This window comes from Xenopus laevis, chromosome 2L (assembly GCF_017654675.1).
Source record: "Xenopus laevis strain J_2021 chromosome 2L, Xenopus_laevis_v10.1, whole genome shotgun sequence".
Taxonomy (NCBI): domain Eukaryota; kingdom Metazoa; phylum Chordata; class Amphibia; order Anura; family Pipidae; genus Xenopus; species Xenopus laevis.
In genome coordinates, this window is record NC_054373.1 from 142,901,151 (window position 1) to 142,929,038 (window position 27,888).

Here is a 27,888-nt window from a genome sequence, read left to right on the forward strand (position 1 = left end):
AGCTGAAGGTCTGGGGTTTGAGCACCTGGACCCCGCATTTACAATCAATGGGGGGTCCAGGTGCTCAAGGCCCAAACCTTCAGCTCACGGAGGCAAACAATTGCAAAATAGAAAAAGGCTGGCACAATCCGGACCACACTCCACAAGTTGATGCAGTAAAAAAGTATTTATTCAGGCAAACAAAACATCACAGCAAAGAGCCTTATGCGTTTTCTGCCTTAGAGGCACTTAATCACAGCCTATGTTTATGTGCCTGAAAGGCATGAAACGCATAAGGCTCTTTGCTGTGATGTTTTTTGCCTAAATAAATACTTTTTAACTGCATCAACTTGTGGAGTGTGGTCCAGATTGTGCCAGCCTTTTTCTATTCTGCAAGAGTTAAAAGCCAGACTTTAACAAGTTTTTGCTCTACGGTTCATGGGTCAGCCACTGGATTTTAAAGAAAGAAGGGAGGAAGAGGATCACTCGCAAGTTGCCCAGGCCAGTGCAATTTTCTGCCAACAGGAGCACTGGACCGGGATATCAGGTAAGTCATTACAATCCTTGGGATTGGGATCTTGCAGTCATATGACCATGATGTTCCAGATCTAGCAATGATGTGACAGTGATTTATGCACTAAAACAGCAGCACTAAGTTAGCGATTTGAGCAACAGAGTTTACATTAGGTTTATGTGAAAACTGAAAGCCTATGATTTCCATGTCCAGCAGCTGCTGCATTCTCCCCAGCACAATTCACTATAAAATGCAAAACATTTGAACTAAATCACCATAAACTAGAATATGATATTGTTTCATGTAAAAGGACCAGTAACACCAGTAAATGAAAGACCAGGTGTCAGTTTGGTGCTACTCATTCACTGAAGGGAAAAAAATTCTTGCTGCGTTCGGTTAAGATCCTGTAGAATCTCCTCAATACAGCTGTTTAAATCCAATCCTGCTGCCCCCTCCTGATGGCTATCAAGGTTAGAACATTCAGTGACTACATCAGTTGCAAACACACTAGTCATCATGGCAGCAGATTCACCATGCAGCACATCCCCAGATACATCACATGCAGGTTGAGCTTCCACACAGCTCGATTCCACCTCTTCTTCTGTTTGCCCTTTAGACAGTATGACAGTGACCTCTGAGTCTGATGTGTCTGAACTGCAAGAGGTCACTACTTCTTCATTGGTTGCTTTATAGTCTACTGAACCAGAACAAGAGGAAGATCTGTCTAAGTCTTCATCGGTGTCGGAGTCAGGGGCTGTGTGGCGCCGAATGCGTGACACGGCTTCTCGCAGATCCTTAGCAAAGTAATTGTACTTTTTTGCATAAGGTTTCTCTGGGGGGCTGTAAGAATGAGTCTGATCTGTCGCTGGGCTCAGCAGTTTGCTTTGGCCACTCTGTGCCTCATATAGATTAGCAACATGTCCATCAAGCTTTACAGACTTCACCTCATGTTCTGCCCCCTCTCTGTTATGTATCTGCCCAGAAGCAGCTGAGAAATGCTTGGTTTTCCCTCTTGCAGGACTATCATGTTGTTTATCATGTTCTGAAGCTGGACCTGTGTTGTCTTTTGATGTCATCACTTTCTGCTCAATTATCAGATTAGCATTTTCTGTATTTGCCCAATTAACACAAATTGTGTCTGTGTTCTCAGTGTTGTGTGCGTCATTGTGCTCCATTAGAGATGCCTTGGGTTCCATCTTGGCTGATGTGTTCCCATGTAGCTGGGGGGCACTCCTGTTGCCTTTGGACTTAGCATTTACCTGAAACTCTACACTTGCCCTGTCAATGTCATCTGCTGTCATATTTATATTATTTTTCGATGTCAGACTATGAGCATCATCAACGTGGCATGTGGCATCCAGTGCACTATTACACACCCGCTTGCTGCTGTTGCAGGACAGTGGACAAACCTCTTGGTTATTTCTAATGGCTACAGTCTGAGAAGAAAGAACCTCCTGGCACCTTTCACTATAATCTTCTTCTGTTACGTTGCGTTTAGCAAGTGCTGCTTGGCTTTCCTCCGTACAGGGCGCTAGCGCTATCATTTTAGCTCTGTTTCCTGGGAATTTGTTTCTTTCCAAATGAGGCCGAGCATCATCTAGTTCATCTGCAGACAGCCCCAAAATCCGTTTTGCTCTTTCCTGCATATTGGGAACTTCTCTTTTAGTTGGCACAGACTGTTCAAATCTATTTGTTGTGTTGCCAACGTTGGTTTCGCATTCATCTGCCAAATGGGATATTTTCCTGTCCCTGGAATATTCTTGAAAGTCCACAATGTCTTCTGTTGTCTGCCCTTGACAAACTTGCTGCTCAGTTATAAATCTCACACGCTCCATTTTTGGTGGTGGAATAAACTCTGCCCTAATCACTACGCAGGTGGCATCAATCACAAACAACCCATCATTTTCCTTGGACCGTTGTGGTTCTTTTTGAGGTGGAACAGTCTCTGTTAACTGGCCATTTCTGTCCCTATGCTTATAGTCTTCATATTGCCTCCAGAAATTCTGATCATGGCTCCTCCCTGGTAAAGTATTTATTCTTCTAGGTTCTCTCCATTTGGGTAAATTTGAGTCTCCATCCTGCCATCTTTGTTTGCTGGAGTACACAGGATCCTTTCTATGCAGCACTGCTGTTTTCATGCTGTCAGACACATCTTTCTTCCAGGGCAGAGTATGGCTATACCAGCCGTATGTGCCTTTACCTGTGAAGGACGCTGGCTGTTCTCTAGATCTTGACTGTTTACTAGATACAACTCTCAGGGTTCTTTCCCCCTTGGATCCACCATCCTCATCAGGCTGTATAGAATGTTTATTGTCTGCCCCTCCTCTTTTACTTAAGTAGTGTAATTTGTCATTTGTATAGCTGTATCCCAAATCCCTTGCCAACTTCAAGTCTTGTGATGGAATGGGGGGACGGGACACATCAAAGTGTCTAGTATAATGTTGCCCACCATACATAGTAACCTTATCTCTTGTCATCTTTGTTATACCTTTCCTTTCAGTGGATCCTTTCTCAGTTGTCCTTGGCAATACATATTGCTGGGGTATGATCATTGTTCCATATGTCATTTCATCAGTATGCAAACCTGGATTCTTCACTTGAGCATAAGACATAGTAGGCATAAGTGAATGATCTTCTCCTGCAACAGTCTCATATATATGGTCACTAAATGTATTGGCTTTTAGGTGTGGCTGGTTGACCTGCCACTGGGAGTAGAACTCCTGGAACGGATTAGGTTTTCTATCCCACTTAATGTTTTGGTAGGCCTGTAGATCATACTTTTGCTTGGCTGCTGCCCATTGACTCCCTTCATGAAGGTTCATGTGAGATGTTGGGGTTAATTTCGGGATGTTTAAAGATTCTGCATTGCACTGTGGGACTTTATAGTCACCCTTCTCACATTTCTCTGTACAAGCCACTGGTACACCGCCACTGACTAGTTTATTTTCAGGAAGGATATTTGAAATGTTTTTTTTCCTACAGGTAGAGAGGATACGATGGGATGAATTGTATGAAGGGGGTGGAACATAAGGAGGGGGTTGTCTTTGCTTTCTCTGAACCTGATTTTCTTTTGTAAACTGGATTTTGTAGAATTCGTTACTGATTTTAGAGCCACCTTCTGCATATATATTGTCTAAGAGCTCCTGGTGCTTAATAGCAGGTAAGTCTGAACCTCCTCCCTTGGGCTGCTTTGGACTCTTGAACCACCACCTTTTCTTTTCTTGAATCTGCTTTTCTTTATGTTGTACTGCTGATTTTTCTTTGTCCAGTTGTGGCTCAGAAGCCCTTAGGGGTATTTTCGGAGTGTGAGAAGTCAATTGACTAAGAAAAGATTCTGTGTCATCCCGTTTGGCTACCTTTTTTTTCTCCCACTTATAATAATCAGGTTCCCATTCTCCATATAAACTGTAATCCTCCATGTGCTTGGCCATCAGCCTGTGTCTGTCAGAAGACGAGAGATTCAGTGAATCTGCTTGTGTTTCTTTCAGCATCTTCCGTCTCTTTCTATCCTGTTCCCTGGCGTGCTTTCTAATCATCTTGTTTGGATCCTCATACTGACGCTCATCTCGTCCACCTGCATTTATTTTTTGATCTGTTCTCAATAATTTAGGACCTCTGGCTCCTTGTGGCAGAGAGGGAGTCCAGTTTGTAGAGTCCTGAAGTATAGAACTTTGGCCAGGTTGGGAGTTAGGCAGCACCCGATTTGGATGTTTCATGGGTCTTCTCTCAACCAACCTTCAATATAAAAAAGATAGAAAATTATAATTTTTATATATAAAGGTTAATTACTTTTTCACCGTTACCCAGCATGGAACACCAAAGATATACATTCCATTGCAATAAAACAAGACAGTACATCAACAAACAGCCAACTGAATAGAATTCCTTTCTTCATGGTTTTGAAACACGTTTAATATTTGGTACGATTAGGCAAACTGTACAGGTATGGAGTCCATTTTCCGGAAACCAGTTATCCAGAAAGCTCTGAATTATGGAAAGGCTGTCTCCCATAGACAAATAACCCCCTTTTTTTTAAAACTGATTTCCTCTGTAATAATACAACAGTACCTTGTATTTGATCCAAACTAAGATATAATTAATCCTTATTGGAAGTAAAACCACTCTATTGGGTTTATTTAATGTTTACATGACTTTCTAGTAGACTTAAGGTATGAAGATCCAAATCTGTTATCCGGAAAACCCCAGGTCCCAAGCATTCTGGATAACAGGTCCCATACCTGTACTATATTCTGAAAATCAGTCCACACCTGCTGCTGATTGTGTTTAAATGAAATGCGATCAATGCATCTGATTTTCTAGAAGTGTCCCCATTTTTTCCCCATGATCTGGACACCTTAACAAATATTAAAAGTAAACAAACTCAAACTTTGTTTTGTTTTTGTTCATTAATTTAATGGCAGGAAAACCAACAAATTGGGTTGTCTTTATTACAGTATATTTATGCTGAGAAGGGCCACCATAAACCTTATTAATCTGTCCCTGGGATGGGCATTGGAATGATAATGTGTCATGTCATACCAGCAGCAAGCCGGCCTGTACAGAGCAGTTGCAAGGCCCTGGCCTTTGCAGAGAAGGTTGTCCTAGGAGATAATATCACCAATATAAGGAGGGGTGAGGAGAAATTTAGCAGGAAGATCTCTTTCAAGGAAAAACAAAGGTAAAAATCACTGAGGGTGGTGTCAAATGTTAGGAAACCCCACTGATACCCCAGGCTAGTGCTCACTGAAATCTGCACCAGCCCAGGTCACTTCTTAAGGAGCACTGCTCTATCTTCTTGCCCTTCTTCTTCTCCATTTGGGCTGGTGCATGTGCAGTGAAGGGAAAGCTGAACTTCAAGCAAAAAGTCTGCTTTTTCATTTTATTGTGCATGTCTGGCCATTGAAGAATCAAGAAGTAGAAGAAGATGGTCCCTCTCTGATGCACCTACAGAAATACCCTGGGGTGGTGCAGTTTTCAGTAACCAGGAGTACTAGGCCCAGGGTATAAGGTAAGTGATTATAATCACTGGGGGTGATTTCAAATTTCATTCTCCTTTAAGGCAGAGCCTCACCTTAAAATAAAGTTTTTATAAAACCACTTTCCAGTGTGAAAATTATGATGACTATCTTATAAGGCCTTCTTCTAATTCATAATACCTTGTACATTACTAATGAAGCACTATCAGCAAGATATTGGTTTTAAATCATAAAAACTAATTTAAAAAAAAGACTAATTGCAAATTTTTAGCACAGGGTTGACATGGCATAGCACAGACATAAGCATAGGGGCTTCAACAATCTTAAAAGGGTTTACCTTCCAAACACTTTTTTCAGTTGAGTTGTTTTCAGATTGTTCCCCAGAAATAAAGACATTTTTCAATTACTTTCAATATTTTATTTTTTACAGTTTTCCCAAAATCTAAGTTTAATGTTCATGTCTCTAGTGTTTCAGTCTGACAGCTCAGTAATTCAGGTGCAGACTATAAACTGTTTTTTTTTTTTGCAACATTTAGTTGATACATTTCTCAGCAGCATCTCTGGAGTATTAGCAAATATTGTATCAATTCTAACAGCTGCCTGTAATGAAATTCAGGGATCCTGCTCAGCAGGGACAAAGATAAGAAATTTATCAACTAAATGTATCAATTTAGAACAGTTTAGAGCAGTGATCCCCAACCAGTAGCTCGTGAGCATCATGTTCAACATGGCACCCCAGGAACAGTTTTCGTGCTTGTGTTGCTCCCCAACTCTTTTTACATCTGAATGTTGCTCACATGTGAAAAAGGTTGGGGACCCCTTGTTAAGAGGGTCAGTGACCCCTCTCTCCCAGAGCTGCTTTAGAAAGGTGACTTATACTTCAATATTAGAAGAACAGTCACACATAGAAAATAGAAAGTAATTGGGAAAAGTCTTTATTTCTGGTGAGCTGAAACCAACTGAACTGAAAAAAGTGTTGGAAGTTGGACAGCCCTTACTATCAGGTCAAAGCCATTATGTCAGTAGTACCTTAAATGGGGAGATTTTAGCTCAGACTCTTCACCTGTAAACCTTTCAAACAGTCACAATAACGTACCTCCCTGGAATTGTACTGTATATGCCTCGGTCCCTGTGTGGCCTCCTGGGTATTTCCACATCTTTAGAATAGGTTTTGTAGTCTGGCCCAGGCAAGGTTCTGTACTTTCCATGGGAGTCTATGTACGTACGTGGTGCTGTGTTGTACAACCAGGCACCATCTTCATCCCTCCATCTGTGGCTGTCCATTCCAACACCTAAAGAAACAAAAAAAGTTAATTGAGAATAATTGTCCAGACTGAGTGATATATTGGCCAATCTGGTTATGGAATTACCCATCAATGTATGCATGTCATGACCAATGTACTTAAAGCTGCCTTACACAATAGACAAAATGGCCATTTGTCCAGGATCTATGAGGACAGGGGGACCCATGGTCTTCCCTTTAATCCATCATAACCTGAATGAAGCATCACTCAAATATGATAGTCTTGTGCCAGTACTGCTATGGGCCTTCCAGTTAGGGTTGACACCTTTTGTGGCTGGGGAGCCTGGGCAGGTGATGTCAGACAGGTTCCGCCGACAGAAATCACAGGGTCCCATACAACAAAACTTTTGAAGTCAGCCCCCAAGCCCTGCCCAGATCCCACCCACTCCACATCACAGTTAGAAGATCACACAGACATCAGCGCTAAAAAAGGCATCCACCCCCCACAAGTTATAAAAAGCTATTGGGGACCAGGGCCACTATAAGTCTCTGCTTCAGGACTTCAATTTCGGCTGTTTTTGTGACTTTGGGTCTTTTCGCCACTTTGGGACTTCGGCTGTTCGGCTTTTTCGGCACTTCCACATTTTGGCTGTTCGAGACTTCGGAAGGATGCAGCACGGCTTCGGCGCTGTCAAGGAGACCCGGCTCTTTTGAAAAGTTCAGCACTGCCGGGCCTCCTTCAGGCTGGTACAATTGCACCCCCAGTGCCCCCCTGATGGCAACCCTGATGACAGGGGTGGGGTGGGTGACTTTGGGTGAAAACTGGACAGGTGCAACATTACCTCCAGTGGGATCTTTGCCCTGGGACTACCAGTACCCCAAAGCAGTCAGATTTTCCTGATGGATTCTCTAAAAAAACAACAGTATAAACTGGAGCAACAGAACTGTCTAAATGCCACATAATTTCTCTCTCCACTTTGTATGCCCACCCATGCCTTAAACTCTAGAGAGGCGGGGTGCTTCCATTTTTGACAAACACAAAGCATTTCAAAGAAATGTTAACCTTAAAAAAGTGAATGTAACATTTCTCAGAGTGCCCTTCTAAGCTGATAACTGCCAAGATGAGAACTGGTAGAAAAGACGACTTTTCTCTCTGACTTCATCTAAATGACATCATCGTCTCCTTCTGAAATTTGGTCGGCTGAACTGAGCAGCAGGTGGCGCTATTGTTTCCATTTCATTATATTAAGGGTGCAAAAACATTCGTTTGCTTTGGCTTTTCACCCAAATAATATTTTGCATAATTACAGCAAACACGAATTAACATTTTTCAGGAATTAAAGTTCATCACAGAACATACAAAACATTGTGGGTATCGCCACTTGCTTATATGCATGCAATTTTAAGAGCAGATTTACTTTTTTGCTGTTTTAATTTTTATTAAATTTTTTAACATGATATTTGGCTCTAGTGCAAAAGAAGACAGAAACACTGTACACTAGATAAGCAGAATCCCTGAGTTTCATTAAAGGACCAGTAACATCAAGTTAAAAAAAAAAACCACAAGGACAAATAAAACTTTTAAATCGTTAAGTCTTTATTAAGAAATAACTTACCGATACTCCACTTGCGCTCATCTTCAGAAAAGGCAATCCGACGATCTATCGTGCAGCGCTCAATTTTTTCTTCCTGCTTTCCTTATAGGAGATAGACAGGGAGGAGAAAACAAGCGCCACATGATGGATCGTCGCCATGACGTTTCCTTTTCTGAAGAGGAGCGCAAGTGGTAAGTTATTTCTTAATAAAGACTTAACGATTTAAAAGTTTAATTTTTCCTTGTGTTTTTTTTTTCGCACAGAAAACGCTCTTGTAGTCCTACCCTTATTTAACCACTCCAGTGCCAGGGGCAGTTCTGCCATGTGGAAAGATTAGTAACTTATCTTCAGCTGTCACAATTCTACAAAAAGCACATGACATGACTCATGATAGAGGCATCCCTTCCAACATTCCTGCCTGGAAAATCAACACATATCAAGCCACGCCCTGATCCTGACCACACCCAGTTACACCCAAACATGTATCCATTCTCAGACCTGCATTTGGGACAGCCCCATCTATATAATAGGGAAATGAGCAGATAAATTCCTTGTTACTTTTATTATACACCTGTATTTTAATGGAGTTTCAGCTTCAGTTATAGCTCATATAGGAGCAGAAAATATAAGTGGGGGGCTGCAAGATAGTTGTGCCTCAGATAACCTATTTAGCTATGATAATATCCATTATCCCGGAAACCTGTTATCCAGAAAGCTCACTATTATGGGAAGCACATCTCCCATAGACTCCATTTTAATCAAATACAGTAGAACCCCCATTTTACTTTTTTCAGGGGACCAGAAACAAATGGTGTAAAATCCAGGAAATTGTAAAATAAGGGAAATGTATTACACATAATATATAGGTGGGACCACAAAACAACAATGTAAAATGAGGGAAAACTTAAAATCAGGGGATGCAAAATGGAGGTTCTACTGTAATTTAAATTAATTTTGTTTCTGTAGTAATAAAACAGTGCCTTGTTCTTGATCCAAACCAATAAATAAATAAATATATATAATGAATCCTTATTGGAGGCAAAACAAATTCCATTGGGTTTATTTAGGTTTAAGTTATTTTTAGTAGACTTAAGGTAGGGAGATCCAAATAACAGAAAGTCAGGTCTCAAGTGTTCTGTATAACCCATACCTGTACCAGTAAATATTTGATTTCCCCAGCCCTATGGGTGTCTTTGTTTAGCAGTTGCTGCTAATGCCACTGTGTTTTATTGCTACTGACAAACAGTTATCGTCATTTATGCTGTAGCAAATTATCTGCACATATACTGTGAATCCAGCCTATTTCCCAGACTTTACTTCACTTATAGATTATACTGACTGCAAAAAAAAGGTTCCATATGAATAAAAACACATCTCTCCATGGGCCAGATTTAGGTGGGACGGCCCCAGTCCATGGGATTGATGGGGGAGATGTAGCAGATTGGAGGTGGGGTGTATATTGTCCCAATTTTCTGATACCAATAAAGAAAAACACTGAAAGAAAATGTAAGTAAAATCCATGCAACATTTCAGTCGTTTTAAAGTCATACTGTATGTGCATATAATTGTAGTTGAATCACTATTTGTTTATTCATCTCGGTAGTCTGGTTTTGACAATGTAGCAGAAGTCAGTTCTTCAGGACAGTTATTTGGCTGGTTTCTGCTACGTTGTGTCGGAATTCAGAACCAGCAGTGCAGAGATTATAAACAGCGAGACAGATACCGCTTTCAATAGCAATAACTTTTAAAAAAATAACTTCAAAAACACTGATGATGTTTAATAGATGTATAATGGAAAGCTGCTTTAGATTTACTTTTTGTTTCATGATGTTAAAATGTTTTTTGGTGGACATGTCTTTCAATCAGCTGCTAATGACTGCTGTGGCTTCTAGCAAGGTGTTAGTTTGTGGTTATGAATGGTATGTATAATGTATTATCTTGGGGGGTTGGAAAGCACCCAGTTAGTGCCACTGTGAAGGGATGAGCATATTATATATATATATATATACATATATATACATATATATATATACATATATATATATATACATATATATATATATATATATACATATATATATACATATATACATATATATATATACATATATATATATACATATATATATATATATATATACATATATATATACTGTGGTAGAGTGACCAGGAAAAGGTGGAAAAAGGTCACTCTAGCCTGTAATTTCTCCCCAGGTACTGAGAGAGGCTCCAGGAAGGGAGTTATTAAACAGAGAATCAGCGCTCTGTTTCAAGACTTTAGTAGCCAGGGACTCCATTCCGCAGATCCAGTCCAGAGATTGGAGTTCACCTTCCACAGGAAAGCTGTCCTGTGGAAAGACTATTTAAAGTTGATTGGAATAGGCGAGTGTGTCTCTCAACAGGGCACAGCAGGTAGGAGACCTGGCTGTGTGAGGAACTCCCAGAGGAGCTGGGAGTGCTGCCTGTTACTGCAAGAAGCAGAGGGAGCCCGTGACTCTCACAGAGATATTGTGAAGAGAGTGAGGAAGCCAGGAGGCTGAATAAGCACTACAGGAAGGAGTCCTGTGAGTACAGGGGTGAGCCAAACCATTTCTTGTGCTGTTTGTCCACAAGGGGCCCAGTCTAGTCAGGGACTGCTTCAAAGTGTGAAGGTAGTGCCCAGTGGGCTAGATTTTATTTTTATTATTTGTTTTGAATGATAAAATGGTCACCCCTGGGTCTGTGCATTATTGACGGTGTATGTTAAAGTTGGAAAATAAACCTTTGTTTTCCTTGAAGAAACTGTGTGTCCCTGTCTTTATGCTCCTTTCTCCTATGCTGCCTGCTCGCCATTGACTAATCCCCCCTAAAAGTTACGTGGTCAAGCCGCCAGCTTGTCACATATGGTGTTTCGGATGCGGGCAAAACAAGGAGCAATAAAGACATACACCTGTTTAAAGGGCTGATGAGCCTAAGAGACTTTACCTATAAGCCTGTGAATATGGCAATTGGTGCTGCTAATCCCATTTCTTCAGCTGTTCAGCAGGAGGCTGTGAGGGCCGTGTTAAAGAAACAGGAACAGCAAGGTGGTGACTGGTGGATGCAGTTCCACAACGATTGGGAGAGAGTCTGCGCGCCAAATGTGGTAAAGATGCCAATGGGGAAGAGATTGCAAAATGCCCCAAAAGTGAAACGTGAGCGTTTCTGTGAGTTGCAAGGAGCAGTGGCAGCTCCTGAAAAGTCTTTAGAGGAAAAGACTAATTTTTTCTGTGTACCACAGAGAGAGTTCTTCCAGCAAGCTTCCTTAAAGGTACAGCGACCTGTGTGTTTTCAACAGATGCCAAAGGAAGTGAGGGAGACTTCGCGAGTGGCAATGGAAGTCACTGTGTCTGGATCCAAGCAAGTTAACTGGGTCCCAAGAGGCGGTACCCCAAAGTTGGAGCCCAGGCGGTGGGCACAAGTGCAGCATGCCAAGGAGAGAGGGTATGCTGGTTTCACAGTCCAGTCTGGCAAGGTTGGCCAAAGATTATCCCCAGCAGTTCCAGAGAGTCTGATGCCCTTCAGGAATGGTGAGACTGTTCTTAAAGGGGCGGTGGAAAGGGAACAGCAGGCTGGGGGGGATAAAAGACTGGGACTGTGGGAGGAAAGGAAAGGTCCTGGGACCTAAAGAGTTAAGTGCGCAATCAGAGTGCACTGTGCCTGTTAAAGGTACTGCTGAAAAGTCAATAGAGGTGAAAGTGAATGGGATTTCACTGTGGGTCACACTGGACATTAACTCAACTAAGTCGTTGGTGTTGCATGAACTGTTAATGTTTGTTCTACCCTGGCAGGAGCTCCCGGAGATGCAAGTGAACTCTGAACCGACTGTATGTCTGTCTTTTGAAACCACCAAAGGGACAGTTGTTCACTCCCTCGTAGTTGCCAGTGAGGGGGAGGTGGAAATTGTTCTGGGAACAGACTTTCCCCTATTCTGGGTGTTGTGGGGAATCCACAAAGGTTTAGATGTGGAGCAATCAAACCAGGTGGTTAATAATGTCTGTTCTATGCAAAATGTTATGTGTAATTTTGCTGACCAATGTCCAGATGTGAATCCTATGTGTGTGACTGTGGGGTGTGAAGTAACACCCAAAGTAAAAAGTTTAGGGGTGACCCCCAAAGTGAGTTTTTCCCTAGCAGAGGTGAATTCTGCAGTGCAAAGGCTGGAAGGTTTAAAGCCTAATTTAACAAACCTAAATGTTGCCAGTGTGAATGAGTATGAGACTGCAACTCTGGTGCAAGAAACTGCAGCAAATGTGGAAAGTCTGCATGGGGAATTGTTGAGCAGAGAAAGCTCAAATACTTTAGCAAACAAGGAGTTAAAGCAAATAGATGGTAACCCTTTGTTTCCCTGCAGTAGCTCATCTATCAAAAGTCTTTATGAGGATGGGTGTACAAATGAGCAGTCTCAGTCAGGTGGTAGGGATAACTTGACTGGGCTTATTGAAAGGGAAAGGTGCGCCCACTGTTTTAGTATAGAGCATGTTACAGACAATTGTGCTCTATATTTTGCAATACAAAGGCTGTTTGAAGTATGCAAGCCGAATTGTGGGAATGAGACACCTGAAAGTATGTCAGGTGAGAGACCTGAAATCCTTGACTGCCAAGCTGTGTGTGTGAACACAGTCAATGCAAATGATGGTTTGGAAAATAGTACCATGACTCTTAATGGTGATAAGCCAGACGGTATGTCTGAGGAAGCGAGTGATAAAAATGTACGATTGCCTCCTGAATCTGTGTGTGTGCAGGTGTCAACCACAGAACTGTTCTCCAGTGTGAGAGTTGAAACACAATGTACTGTAGAGGGAAAAGTTTGTGAAGTAACAAGTTCCCCAGTAAAATGTGTGCCTTCTATTGAGAAGTGGAGTGTGCCTGAGAGTAGCTTAACGGCACAGACTGCCGGTAAAACAGTGAATGTGAACAGACCCGAGTGTGCTGAGATGGAGAATGGTAACATGGCTGTCAATGGGGATAAGCCACATGGAGTGATTGCGGTTGAAAGCAAAGTCATGACTCCTGTGTTACATTCCATGGAAAAGTCTCAGAATCTGTCTGTCTGAAAGAAGATGCGTTGGGTCCCAATACAAGTGATCCCAAATGTGAGTTGCTTGCTAACCCTGAGCATGTGACTGAGTGTGTGTCTGGCTGTATAACACATGTCTGTGAGCAAGATGCAACCAGAGGGCAGACTAAAACTGTTGGCCATGGGCTTGAAGTGAAAGCCCTCAGTGTGTTTAAAAACCCATCATTGCCAGTTGCGGAAGGACACCCTATATCCCAGGCAGTGGGTAAAACTAAAATGAAAAGCGTGCATGATGGTAACAGAGATGCCAAAGTGTGTGTGTCTTCCCTAGTAAATAAAATTCAGGAGTTGGAAGTGTGTGTGGCCGCTCCCATAGAGACACATGTGTCAGATTCATGTGGTAGCAATAATACGTTTTCATTGAAGGGTTCATCCAAAAGGAACTCCCAAAAGTCAAGTAGGAGAACCTGGGTGACTAAAGTAAGGCAAAAGTGCAAGTACATGGTCATGCTTGAGAGTCACTCAGCCTTACAAAGAAGCATGCATGTGGTATCCCTGATTGAGATGTGTGTGTTGGATCTCATGCAGAGGAAAGAAAACATGAGGAAACTTATAGAAATCCCTTTAAGAGAGAGAGAATTTCTATTAGGGTTTCAATGTGCTCACCCCTACGGGTTGAAGCAGAGAGGGGGGATATGTGGTAGAGTGACCAGGAAAAGGTGGAAAAAGGTCACTCTAGCCTGTAATTTCTCCCCAGGTACTGAGAGAGGCTCCAGGAAGGGAGTTATTAAACAGAGAATCAGCGCTCTGTTTCAAGACTTTAGTAGCCAGGGACTCCATTCCGCAGATCCAGTCCAGAGATTGGAGTTCACCTTCCACAGGAAAGCTGTCCTGTGGAAAGACTATTTAAAGTTGATTGGAATAGGCGAGTGTGTCTCTCAACAGGGCACAGCAGGTAGGAGACCTGGCTGTGTGAGGAACTCCCAGAGGAGCTGGGAGTGCTGCCTGTTACTGCAAGAAGCAGAGGGAGCCCGTGACTCTCACAGAGATATTGTGAAGAGAGTGAGGAAGCCAGGAGGCTGAATAAGCACTACAGGAAGGAGTCCTGTGAGTACAGGGGTGAGCCAAACCATTTCTTGTGCTGTTTGTCCACAAGGGGCCCAGTCTAGTCAGGGACTGCTTCAAAGTGTGAAGGTAGTGCCCAGTGGGCTAGATTTTATTTTTATTATTTGTTTTGAATGATAAAATGGTCACCCCTGGGTCTGTGCATTATTGACGGTGTATGTTAAAGTTGGAAAATAAACCTTTGTTTTCCTTGAAGAAACTGTGTGTCCCTGTCTTTATGCTCCTTTCTCCTATGCTGCCTGCTCGCCATTGACTAATCCCCCCCTAAAAGTTACGTGGTCAAGCCGCCAGCTTGTCACAATATATATATATATATATATATATATATATATATATATATATATATATATATATATATATATATATATATATATATATATATATATATATATATATATATATATATAATATATATATATAGATATATATACCACACATACACACACATACACACACATACACACACATACACACACATACACACACATACACACACATACACACACATACACACACATACACACACATACACACACATACACACACATACACACATACACACACATACACACACATACACACATACACACATACACACATACACACATACACACATACACACATACACACATACACACATACACACATACACACATACACACATACACACATACACACATACACACATACACACATACACACATACACACATACACACATACACACATACACACATACACAACATACACACATACACACATACACACATACACACATACACACATACACACATACACACATACACACATACACACATACACACATACACACATACACACATACACACATACACACATACACACATACACATATATATATATATATACATATATATATATATATACATATATATATATATATACATATATATATATATATATATACATATAATTAATAAAGCTGTGTCATTGTATTAACCTTTTAAATGCCACAGATCGTAGAATCTACGTTCTGTGGCAAAGGTACTTGAAATGCCACAGAACGTAGATTCTACGTTCTGCAGCATTTCCTGTTTCAGGAGCGGAGGAGCGGCTGTTAGAGCCGCTCGCTCCGTTCCTGCTCGATCCCCTGCCCCTAGGCAACGAGCAGAGCAGGGGATCGAGTGGCCCCTGGGGCGCGATCGCCCAGGGGCCCAAAAAACAGCAGCAGGCACGTGTTACTTACGTGTCCTGCTGCTGCAGCCTGCACCGGATCGTCGATCTCCGCCCCCACAGCACACAGACAGGAACCACGAGGCAGATGTCTTCCAGGGGCTCTTCCTGATCGCCTGCAACAGTCTCCAGCGATTTTTTCAGGTTAGTGCAACAATTACACACACAAACACACCAACACACACTTATTACAGTAATACACACTTAGATTCACACTTACACACACTTACACATACATTTTTGGGGATTGGGGGGGTCACTTACACTCACTGCACTTACACACATGTGCACACGCACACACGCGCACATAACATGTAATTTACCATTTGTACACACGCACACGCACATACATGGCATTGTGGCCTTTTTTTTTTTTTTCTTATCGCATCGTTTCTTTTTTTGGCTGAAAAAAATGTTTTATTGCCATTACGCATAGCGTATTCGCTAACCGTACTGTGCAATACCTTTTGTATGTTATTTCGGTGATTATATTGCAATTTGGGTATTTTGGTGCATTTTTAGCCATTTTATTGAATTTTTAGCCATTTTATTGCATTTTCAGCTCTGCATATATTGTGTTCACTTTTTTCTAGCCGTATAACCTGTTTGGCCCATCTAAAATATTCAAACTGTGATTCTGACAGCTGATAACACTAGTCTGGAAAAAAAACATTGATTTTTGTGGTTTTATTGGATTTTTTTGCATTTCACCCTTTACTGCCTTATTTTGTTTTGCCTTGTAAATTTTATCTACTATATATCCATTTGGGGGTCTCTGTGCGCCACATAGTTTGGTATATCTATGCATTTTGGGCATCAAAGTGTTCAGTAGACCTCTGGCGTTCATATTTAGGATGTTTTATGCTGATACGTTACAAAATGTGGGGCATATAATGGGGTAAAATTCAAGCTTTCTGACAATTTTCAGAAATTTGATAAAAACCGTTATGTTCAGCATTGCTTTGCAGTTTGGCAGTTTGCAGTAGAAACACTTATTTACCCATATTGGATTCGTCAGAATGTGTACTTTCTGAAAATATATGGTTTTCTGGGGTCTCTGTACTGTTAGGGGGGTCTAATGTCGCATAATACACACACCAGGTGCTTATATTGCAGCAGCCAGCGCGTCAGCTGTGAAAATGTATATACACTATTGTCATTTGGGGGTCTCTGTGCGCCACATAGTTTGGTATATCTATGCATATTGGGCATCAAAGTGTTCAGTAGACCCCTGGCGTTCATATTTAGGATGTTTTATGCTGATAAGTTACGAAATGTGGGGCATATAATGGGGTAAAATTCAAGCTTTGTGACGATTTTCAGAAATTTGATAAAAACGGTTACGTTCAGCATTGATTTGCAGTCTGGCAGTTTGCAGTAGAAACACTTATTTACCCATATTGGATTCGTCAGAATGTGTACTTTCTGAAAATATATGGTTTTCTGGGGTCTCTGTACTTTTAGGGGGGTCTAATGTCGCATAATACACACACCAGGTGCTCATATTGCAGCAGCCAGCGCGTCAGCCGTGAAAATGTATATACACTATTGTCATTTGGGGTCTCTGTGCGCCACATAGTTTAGTATATCTATGCAAATTGGGCATCAAAGTGTTCAGTAGACCCCTGGCGTTCATATTTAGGATGTTTTATGCTGATACGTTACGAAATGTGTGGCATATAATGGGGTAAAATTCAAGCTTTCTGACAATTTTCAGAAATTTGATAAAAACCGTTATGTTCAGCATTGCTTTGCAGTTTGGCAGTTTGCAGTAGAAACACTTATTTACCCATATTGGATTCGTCAGAATGTGTACTTTCTGAAAATATATGGTTTTCTGGGGTCTTTGTACTGTTAGGGGGGTCTAATGTCGCATAATACACACACCAGGTGCTTATATTGCAGCAGCCAGCGCGTCAGCTGTGAAAATGTATATACACTATTGTCATTTGGGGGTCTCTGTGCGCCACATAGTTTGGTATATCTATGCATATTGGGCATCAAAGTGTTCAGTAGACCCCTGGCGTTCATATTAGGATGTTTTATGCTGATAAGTTACGAAATGTGGGGCATATAATGGGGTAAAATTCAAGCTTTGTGACGATTTTCAGAAATTTGATAAAAACGGTTACGTTCAGCATTGATTTGCAGTCTGGCAGTTTGCAGTAGAAACACTTATTTACCCATATTGGATTCGTCAGAATGTGTACTTTCTGAAAATATATGGTTTTCTGGGGTCTCTGTACTTTTAGGGGGGTCTAATGTCGCATAATACACACACCAGGTGCTCATATTGCAGCAGCCAGCGCGTCAGCCGTGAAAATGTATATACACTATTGTCATTTGGGGGTCTCTGTGCGCCACATAGTTTAGTATATCTATGCAAATTGGGCATCAAAGTGTTCAGTAGACCCCTGGCGTTCATATTTAGGATGTTTTATGCTGATACGTTACGAAATGTGTGGCATATAATGGGGTAAAATTCAAGCTTTCTGACAATTTTCAGAAATTTGATAAAAACCGTTATGTTCAGCATTGCTTTGCAGTTTGGCAGTTTGCAGTAGAAACACTTATTTACCCATATTGGATTCGTCAGAATGTGTACTTTCTGAAAATATATGGTTTTCTGGGGTCTTTGTACTGTTAGGGGGGTCTAATGTCGCATAATACACACACCAGGTGCTTATATTGCAGCAGCCAGCGCGTCAGCTGTGAAATGTATATACACTATTGTCATTTGGGGGTCTCTGTGCGCCACATAGTTTGGTATATCTATGCATATTGGGCATCAAAGTGTTCAGTAGACCCCTGGCGTTCATATTTAGGATGTTTTATGCTGATAAGTTACGAAATGTGGGGCATATAATGGGGTAAAATTCAAGCTTTGTGACGATTTTCAGAAATTTGATAAAAACGGTTACGTTCAGCATTGATTTGCAGTCTGGCAGTTTGCAGTAGAAAACACTTATTTACCCATATTGGATTCGTCAGAATGTGTACTTTCTGAAAATATATGGTTTTCTGGGGTCTCTGTACTTTTAGGGGGGTCTAATGTCGCATAATACACACACCAGGTGCTCATATTGCAGCAGCCAGCGCGTCAGCCGTGAAAATGTATATACACTATTGTCATTTGGGGGTCTCTGTGCGCCACATAGTTTAGTATATCTATGCAAATTGGGCATCAAAGTGTTCAGTAGACCCCTGGCGTTCATATTTAGGATGTTTTATGCTGATACGTTACGAAATGTGTGGCATATAATGGGGTAAAATTCAAGCTTTCTGACAATTTTCAGAAATTTGATAAAAACCGTTATGTTCAGCATTGCTTTGCAGTTTGGCAGTTTGCAGTAGAAACACTTATTTACCCATATTGGATTCGTCAGAATGTGTACTTTCTGAAAATATATGGTTTTCTGGGGTCTCTGTACTGTTAGGGGGGTCTAATGTCGCATAATACACACACCAGGTGCTTATATTGCAGCTGCCAGTGCGTCAGCCGTGAAAATGTATATACACTATTGTCATTTGGGGGTCTCTGTGCGCCACATAGTTTGGTATATCTATGCATACTGGGCATCAAAGTGTTCAGTAGACCCCTGGCGTTCATATTTGGGATGTTTTATGCTGATAAGTTACGAAATGTGGGGCATATAATGGGGTAAAATTCAAGCTTTGTGACGATTTTCAGAAATTTGATAAAAACCGTTACGTTCAGCATTGCTTTGCAGTTTGGCAGTTTGCAGTAGGAACACATATTTACCCATATTGGATTCGTCAGAATGTGTACTTTCTGAAAATATATGGTTTTCTGGGGTCTCTGTACTGTTAGGGGGGTCTAATGTCGCATATTACACACACCAGGTGCTCATATTGCAGCAGCCAGCGCGCGTCAGCCGTGAAAATGTATATACACTATTGTCATTTGGTGGTCTCTGTGCGCCACATAGTTTGGTATATCTATGCATATTGGGCATCAAAGTGTTTAGTAGACCCCTGGCGTTCATATTTAGGATGTTTATGCTGATAAGTTACGAAATGTGGGGCATATAATGGGGTAAAATTCAAGCTTTGTGACGATTTTCAGAAATTTGATAAAAACCGTTATGTTCAGCATTGCTTTTCAGTTTGGCAGTTTGCAGTAGAACACTTATTTACCCATATTAGATTCGTCAGAATCTGTACTTTCTGAAAATATATGGTTTTCTGGGGTCTCTGTACTGTTAGGTGGTCTAATGTCGCATAATACACACACCGAGTGGTTATATTGCAGCAGCCAGCGCGTCAGCCGTGAAAATGTATATACACTATTGTCATTTGGGGGTCTCTGTGCGCCACATAGTTTGGTATATCTATGCATACTGGGCATCAAAGTGTTCAGTAGACCCCTGGCGTTCATATTTGGGATGTTTTATGCTGATAAGTTACGAAATGTGGGGCATATAATGGGGTAAAATTCAAGCTTTGTGACGATTTTCAGAAATTTGATAAAAACCGTTACGTTCAGCATTGCTTTGCAGTTTGGCAGTTTGCAGTAGGAACACATATTTACCCATATTGGATTCGTCAGAATGTGTACTTTCTGAAAATATATGGTTTTCTGGGGTCTCTGTACTGTTAGGGGGGTCTAATGTCGCATATTACACACACCAGGTGCTCATATTGCAGCAGCCAGCGCGCGTCAGCCGTGAAAATGTATATACACTATTGTCATTTGGTGGTCTCTGTGCGCCACATAGTTTGGTATATCTATGCATATTGGGCATCAAAGTGTTTAGTAGACCCCTGGCGTTCATATTTAGGATGTTTTATGCTGATAAGTTACGAAATGTGGGCATATAATGTGGGTAAATTCAAGCTTTGGTGAATTTTCAGAAATTTACAAAACCGCTAATGTTCAGCATGCTTTTCGTTTGAGTTTGAGTAGAACACTTATGTTACCCATTTTAGATTCGTCAGAATCTGTACTTTCCTGAAAATATATGGGTTTGGGGGTCTCTGTACTGTTGGTTTAATCGCAATAAACACACACGAGTGGTTTATTGCAGAGCAGCGCGTTCAGCGTGAAAATGTCTATACATATTGTCATTTGGGGTCTCTGTGCGCCACATAGTTTGGTATATCTATGCAATGGGCATCAAACTGTTTAGTAGACCCTATGTTTATATTTAGGATGCTTTATGCTGGTAATGATACATGGACAATACGATGCTGGAAAGTTGAAGCTTTGAGGCAATTTCCAGATATTTCACCAAAACCGCCAAATTTGGCAAAGCCTTGCGACTCAGTAGTTTGGAGCAGAAAGGCATGGGTACCCATTTTAGATTCCGTAGAATGTGTACTTTCCAAAAATATATGGGTTTGGGGGGTAAACATATATTTCTGTGTTTTTACCCCCAAAAATGCAGTCAATGTGTTGATTTTTCATTAGCTGAAGTTACCCACGGGACTGTTTGTATGCGCTAACTTCATTTTGGGGCCTCTAAATGCCAGATACTTTGGTAAACTTATGAACAATGGCCACCAAAATGTTCAGAGGAACCCTGGCAATCATATTTAGGGTGCTTTTTCTTAGTACGTAATGACACATGGGTGATATGGTGCTGGGAAGTTGAAGCTTTGAGGCAATTTTCAGATATTTCACCAAAACCGGCAACTTTGGGAAAGCCTTGCGACTCGGTAGTTTGGAGCAATAAGGCATGGGTACCCATTTTAGATTCTGTAGAATGTGTACTTTCCAAAAATGTATGGGTTTGGGGGTAAACATATATTTCTGTGTTTTTACCCCACAAAAATGCAGTCAATGTGTTGATCTTTCATTAGCTGAAGTTACCCACAGGACTATTTGTATGCGCTAACTTCATTTTGGGGCCTCTAATTGCCAGATACTTTGGTAAACCTATGAACAATGGCCACCAAACTGTTCGGAGGAACCCTGGCAATCATATTTAGGGTGCTTTTTCTTGGTGCATAACGATACATGGGTGATATGGTGCTGGGAAGTTGAAGCTTTGAGGCAATTTTCATATATTTCACCAAAACCGACAAATGTGGGAAAGCCTTGCGACTCAGTAGTTTGGAGCAGAAAGGCATGGGTACCCATTTTAGATTCTGTAGAATGTGTACTTTCCAAAAATGTATGGGTTTGGGGGGTAAACATATATTTCTGTGTTTTTACCCCACAAAAATGCAGTCAATGTGTTGATTTTTCATTAGCTGAAGTTACCCACGGGACTGTTTGTATGCGCTAACTTCATTTTGGGGCCTCTAAATGCCAGATACTTTGGTAAACTTATGAACAATGGCCACCAAAATGTTCAGAGGAACCCTGGCAATCATATTTAGGGTGCTTTTTCTTAGTACGTAATGACACATGGGTGATATGGTGCTGGAAGTTGAAGCTTTGAGGCAATTTTCAGATATTTCACCAAAACCGACAACTTTGGGAAAGCCTTGCGACTCAGTAGTTTGGAGCAGAAAGGCATGGGTACCCATTTTAGATTCAGTAGAATGTGTACTTTCCAAAAATATATGGGTTTGGGGGTAAACATATATTTCTGTGTTTTTACCCCACAAAAATGCAGTCAATGTGTTGATTTTTCATTAGATGAAGTTACCCACAGGACTATTTGTATACGCTAACTTCATTTTGAGGCCTCTAAATGCCAGATACTTTGGTAAACCTATGAACAATGGCCACCAAATTGTTTGGAGGAACCCTGGCAATCATATTTAGGGTGCTTTTTCTTGGTGCGTAACGATACATGGGTGATATGGTGCTGGGAAGTTGAAGCTTTGAGGCAATTTTCAGATATTTCACCAAAACCGACAATTTTGGGAAAGCCTTGCGACTCAGTAGTTTGGAGCAGAAAGGCATGGGTACCCATTTTAGATTCGGTAGAATGTGTACTTTCCAAAAATATATGGGTTTTGGGGGTAAACATATATTTCTGTGTTTTTACCCCACAAAATGCAGTCAATGTGTTGATCTTTCATTAGCTGAAGTTACCCACGGGACTGTTTGTATGCGCTAACTTCATTTTGGGGCCTCTAAATGCCAGATACTTTGGTAAACTTATGAACAATGACCACCAAAATGTTCAGAGGAACCCTGGCAATCATATTTAGGGTGCTTTTTCTTAGTACGTAATGATACATGGGCGATATGGTGCTGGGAAGTTGAAGGTTTGAGGCAATTTTCAGATATTTCACCAAAACCGACAATTTTGGGAAAGCCTTGCGACTCAGTAGTTTGGAGCAGAAAGGCATGGGTACCCATTTTAGATTCAGTAGAATGTGTACTTTCCAAAAATATATGGGTTTGGGGGGTAAACATATATTTCTGTGTTTTTACCCCACAAAAAATGCAGTCAATGTGTTGATTTCTCAGTAGCTGAAGTAAAGTCCTGATCAATTTGGATGTGCTAACTTCATATTGGTGTCTCTAAATGCCAGATACTTTGGTAAACCTATGCATAATGGGTATCAAACTGTTCAGTGGACCCCTGGCAATCATATTTCAGGTGCTTTTTCTTGGTACCTAATATAGTTTGGGATATGCGGAGCAGCAAAATAAAACCTTTGAAATGATTTTTCAGAATTTTGAATTTTTTTTTGAAAAACCGCTATTTTCAGACAAGCTTTTATGTTTGGTAGTTGGGAGTAGAGAGACATAGTTACCCATTTTGTAATCGGCAGAATGTGTACTTTTCAAAAATGTATGGTTTTCTGGGGTAAACCTACGGTTTCAGGATTTTTTGCCTTGGAATCTAAAGCATGCCGTTTTCTGCCTTAGTGCTTTCAAAATTCGGTAATATACTGCCGGGAGTTTTTGCTGTACAGAAATCCTAAATCTCCCTAAAACTATACATATCTGGTATTGGCACGTTCGAGAGACATAAGGCTTTCCAAATCAGTTGGATTATCATCCCTAAAATAAAATATTTTTCTGGTATAAATTGATATACGATGAAAAATGGTAATTTTTCATTTTTTTTTGGTATTTAGCACTATAAATTTTTTTGCACAGGTGGAAATACATGAAAACTCCGGCAGATTTAGAAAGCTCAGTTTCTACCGAAAAAAACAATGTATAGTTTTCCTAGGTAAACTATAGGTTTCCCCTCAGAAAATGCCCCTAAAGTGAGAGAGCACAAAATGTTTCAAAAACGGCTGGCATTTCGCGTAACCAAAATGTGAAATTCTGCTGGCACTTAAAGGGTTAATTTTGTCATTGTATTTATTTTATGTTTTGGATGGAATGTAAATGTAAAAGTAAATACTGCTGTCCAAAGAGGCCCACTCACACTTCCAATAAAGAGTATCAGCCTAAGGCACCTTATAGCAGCCTGGCATTTGCTAGAATATCTGTATTGTAAGTCCAGGCCTGTTTCTGAACCACTACTTTAAAGGGATACAAAAGCTCTTCTGTTCTTTACACACTGGCCATCAGGTAATTTAAAGATTTACCTTTAGAGAGTCACCATTGTGTTACATTGGCAACTACACTGTTAGGGATCTTCTAAGGCAGCAAATGATAGGCTACAAGTCCAACTATAATAGGAGAGGGCAAGCAATTCTCACACCCTTTGCCCACCGAGCACACACCTTTACAAATACTAGAAAACGTAAAGATCCAGGGCCTCATTTATTAACAGGAAAAAATTCCAGCACATTTGCGCCTTCTTAATTACAAACCATTTGGGTGCAAAATGTCATGCTGGTCAATAGATTACACACAATTGCACATGACATAAATGCATCTAGTGGGTTAGATGCGGGCATATGTTTAAATACCCCTAAATTACACGTGATTTTTGGAGCTTCATTTTAGCACTCAGGAGCCTTGTGCTTTATGCCTGGTCAATGGCAGATGAAAAGTTTAGGGTCTCCCTTTCTCTGCTGCATCTTGTGCTAAATAAATGGCATTTCAACACATATCAGTTGGAGCCTATGTTAGTAAATGAGACTTCCCACTGTCTTACAATGTGCTTCTAAATATACAGATAAAATCCCATCATCAGCAGTCGTTTGGGAAGATCTCTATAGTCTTCATTCCCCTTGCACATCTGCTGAATTGTCTCAGCGAAGTAACTGCCTAGAATCCAGTAAACACCTGCATACATAACTCATATGTTTACTAACACCACTTTCATTCTGTCACTGGGAAAGGTGAGCAAATCTTTTCCCATTCTACTACTCACCTGTATACAGAGGCACCCCAGGATTCTTTCTCAAGCTCTGATCTTCTTGCCCAACGGCACTGAGCTAATACTACACACCAGTGGCAGCTTATATCCCTGCAGACAGCCCTCCTCCAACTTTAGGAATCTTCATTATGGCCTGAAGTTTGAAAGGAAAACAGTCAGGGTCATTTTTTCATTATCCAGGTCAGTGCAGAGCCAGACTCCTCCGTACACTAGTGTGAGGAGTTGGCAACATATTAAAAATCAATATTAGAAATAGGAGACAGGAATGCTAAACAGGACTGTATGTAAGGCAGGTTTATGAGCATCATTATAACATCCCATGGATATAACATAGAAGGCTAATGATGCAATGAATCATTTAAAATGTATTTTTTTGCCACGCATCAGACATTATACATACACATTTATTTTCTAACTGATCATAAGCTGAATGATTGTAGATCCTTAACCGTCTTCTACACATCATGTATCCAGTCTAATTTCTCTGTATATAGGGGAGAGCTGCATACTTATATTATAGCACAATAACACTCTAATAACAAAGTGCAAAGTGCCTGATTTCAAAAGTCTCCAGGCTCTGCCTTGGGATAAATGGCATCTCATGCAAAAATATTACATGCTTCTAGGGCTGATATTTTTTATTTATTATTCACTGTATTGCCATGTTGTGTGAGTTTTAAGAATGAATACAGGGGAAAGGTGGTAGATTTTGCATTAGATGCCTTACAGGACTTACATAATTGGTTCAGATCTTCCTCTGCCTTGATTGCTCCTTTCTTTCAGGGAAAATATTTCTCTGAAGGGCACATGATTCTGTGGAAGAAAGATGCTAGGAAAGATCTGAATATGTAAGTCTTTATTATCAGCAGCACAGACAAGACAAGTTGCTTTCTCTGCCCTGCCAGCATATCTATTTACTGTTTATGCCAGTCTGTGATTACAGTATGTAGGCAGAACGTTTACATTTAAGATATACTTATACTAATGTAAAGAGAAAACAACATAGGTGAATAGAATTATTTTTGGAACAGGAAACACATTTTGTTGACAGCGTCTCTTTAAGGCATTGAGCAAAACAATTCTGATTGGACATTCCTCGGAACTAAACAACTGGCAGACAGACTAGATTTACTAACGGATGGCCAATTGTTTTGCCTATTATGATGTCAGTGACCATTAAAACAAGGCAGTTGGTTGAATAAGAGAGAGAGAGATGGATATAAAGTAATACTGGTTTAAACAAAAAACATCAAAAGACTCCAGCTGTATCAGCTTTATTTTGTATCACTTTTGAACTGGAAAGTTTAGGGTAGGACTACACAGACATTTTCGCCGCGATACAATGCGCTGCGACAAAACGGCGGCGATGGAAATGAGGTAAGTGAATGCATTGTTGGATGATTTCGCAGCATTGCTGCACGCTGCGTCTGCATCCAACAATCGTGTCGCGTCAGATCAATGCTGCGACTTCATCCGCCATTTCTATCTCTTACCTTATTACCATCGCATGCGATTTGACATTGGCGTTTTGTCGCAGCACGGCGAAAACGTCCGTGTAGTCCTACCCTTAGTCGCAACTGAACCTGGAGTGTTAGTGGTTGGACATCGCTGTGTTAGTCCATAATGAACCTTATGTTAGCCTATGATTAGAGGGGTTGTTCACCTTTAAATTAACTTATTGTATGATGTAGAGATGTTATACTGAGACAACTTGCAATTGGTTTTCCTTTTTTATTTGTGGTTTTTGAGTTATTTAACTTTTTATTCAGCTGCTCTCCAGTTTGCAATTTCAGCAATTTTTTGCTAGGGTCCAATAACTAGCTAATTCCTAGCAACCATAAACTGATTTAAATAAGAGACTGAAATATAAATAGGAGAGGACCTGAATATAAAGATGAGTAATAAAAATAGCAATAACAATATTTTTGTAGCCTTACAGAGCATTTGTTTTTAGATGGGGCCAGTGACCCCCATTTGAAAGCTGGATAACAGTCAGAACAAGAAGGCAAGTAATTAAAAAACTATAAAAATGAAAGTCGGTTATATTTAGCCATTCTGTATCATACAAAAAATTAACTTAAAGGTGAACCACCCCTTTAAGTACCTCTTGGGCATGAAATGTGTAAGGCTATAAAGGTTATGATATTTGATGACCTTTGTTGCCCATTATCCATTTTTTGCTTCTATTCATGGATCTTCCTGAGGGTCTGGTACACCTGGGCCATTGGTTTTACTTGTCTGTTTCTGTGCCCTGCCATTTTATTTAACATCAGCTTTCCACTGTATCTTGTATCACGTTCCAACTGCAACAGGCGATAAGTAATTGCACCTTAACAACAGCTGGAGGGTTGCTGGTTGGACATCACTGTGTTAAGTCCATAACGAACAGAATGTTACACCCAGGTAAACCATAAGTAACCCAGGTTGGTTATTGGGTATCTGGATAGTCAGTTTTCCATGGACCAGACACAAAAGCAAACATTAAATATAGTAGCCTGTCCCCTGTTCACCTAGTTCATTTTCCATACCAAAACCATATGAGAGGTTGCACTAACCAAAGACCACTTGTATATGTTTTTATGGTTGTGTAGTCTTACCTGTACAGAGATTCTTCCTCCCAGTGTGGCGCCCAGCAGATATGTGCCCTCGCTCCCACAGTGTGTGTCTCACAAGCTTTGCAGATACCCAGCCCCACACCAGGGCTTTTTTTTTTTTTTTGTTAAGTTCAGTGAGCAGAACAAACAGGGATTTTTGCAGTACAAGAGCAACTCACACTCAGCAAAATTGTGCTGGCACCTCACCCCATTCAAACAGAGAAAACAACTCCCTGCTTAATATAACAGTAACAGAGTACTAGTGCAGGAGGAGGGTGTTATTACTAGTTACATAGCATATTATATATACACATACATAGCTTATCAAATATAATCACATTTTAAGACAATGCTTGGCTGTAATTCTGCTAAAGCAAATTTAGAAGTCAAATAATATAAGTGCA

The 27,888-nt window shown here is 40.7% G+C and overlaps 1 protein-coding gene across 1 annotated transcript; it reads right to left on the reverse strand.

Moving 5' to 3' along the window:
- Window positions 1-290: 290 nt before the first annotated feature.
- LOC121400045 lies at window positions 291-26,231 on the reverse strand. The gene is made up of 3 exons (XM_041582488.1): window positions 24,885-26,231; window positions 6,566-6,761; window positions 291-4,228 (listed from the first exon to the last, which is right to left on the reverse strand). The coding sequence occupies exons 2-3, from the start codon at window positions 6,751-6,753 to the stop codon at window positions 856-858; spliced, it is 3,561 nt and encodes a 1,186-aa protein (XP_041438422.1). The 5' UTR covers window positions 6,754-6,761; window positions 24,885-26,231; the 3' UTR covers window positions 291-855.
- Window positions 26,232-27,888: the final 1,657 nt, after the last annotated feature.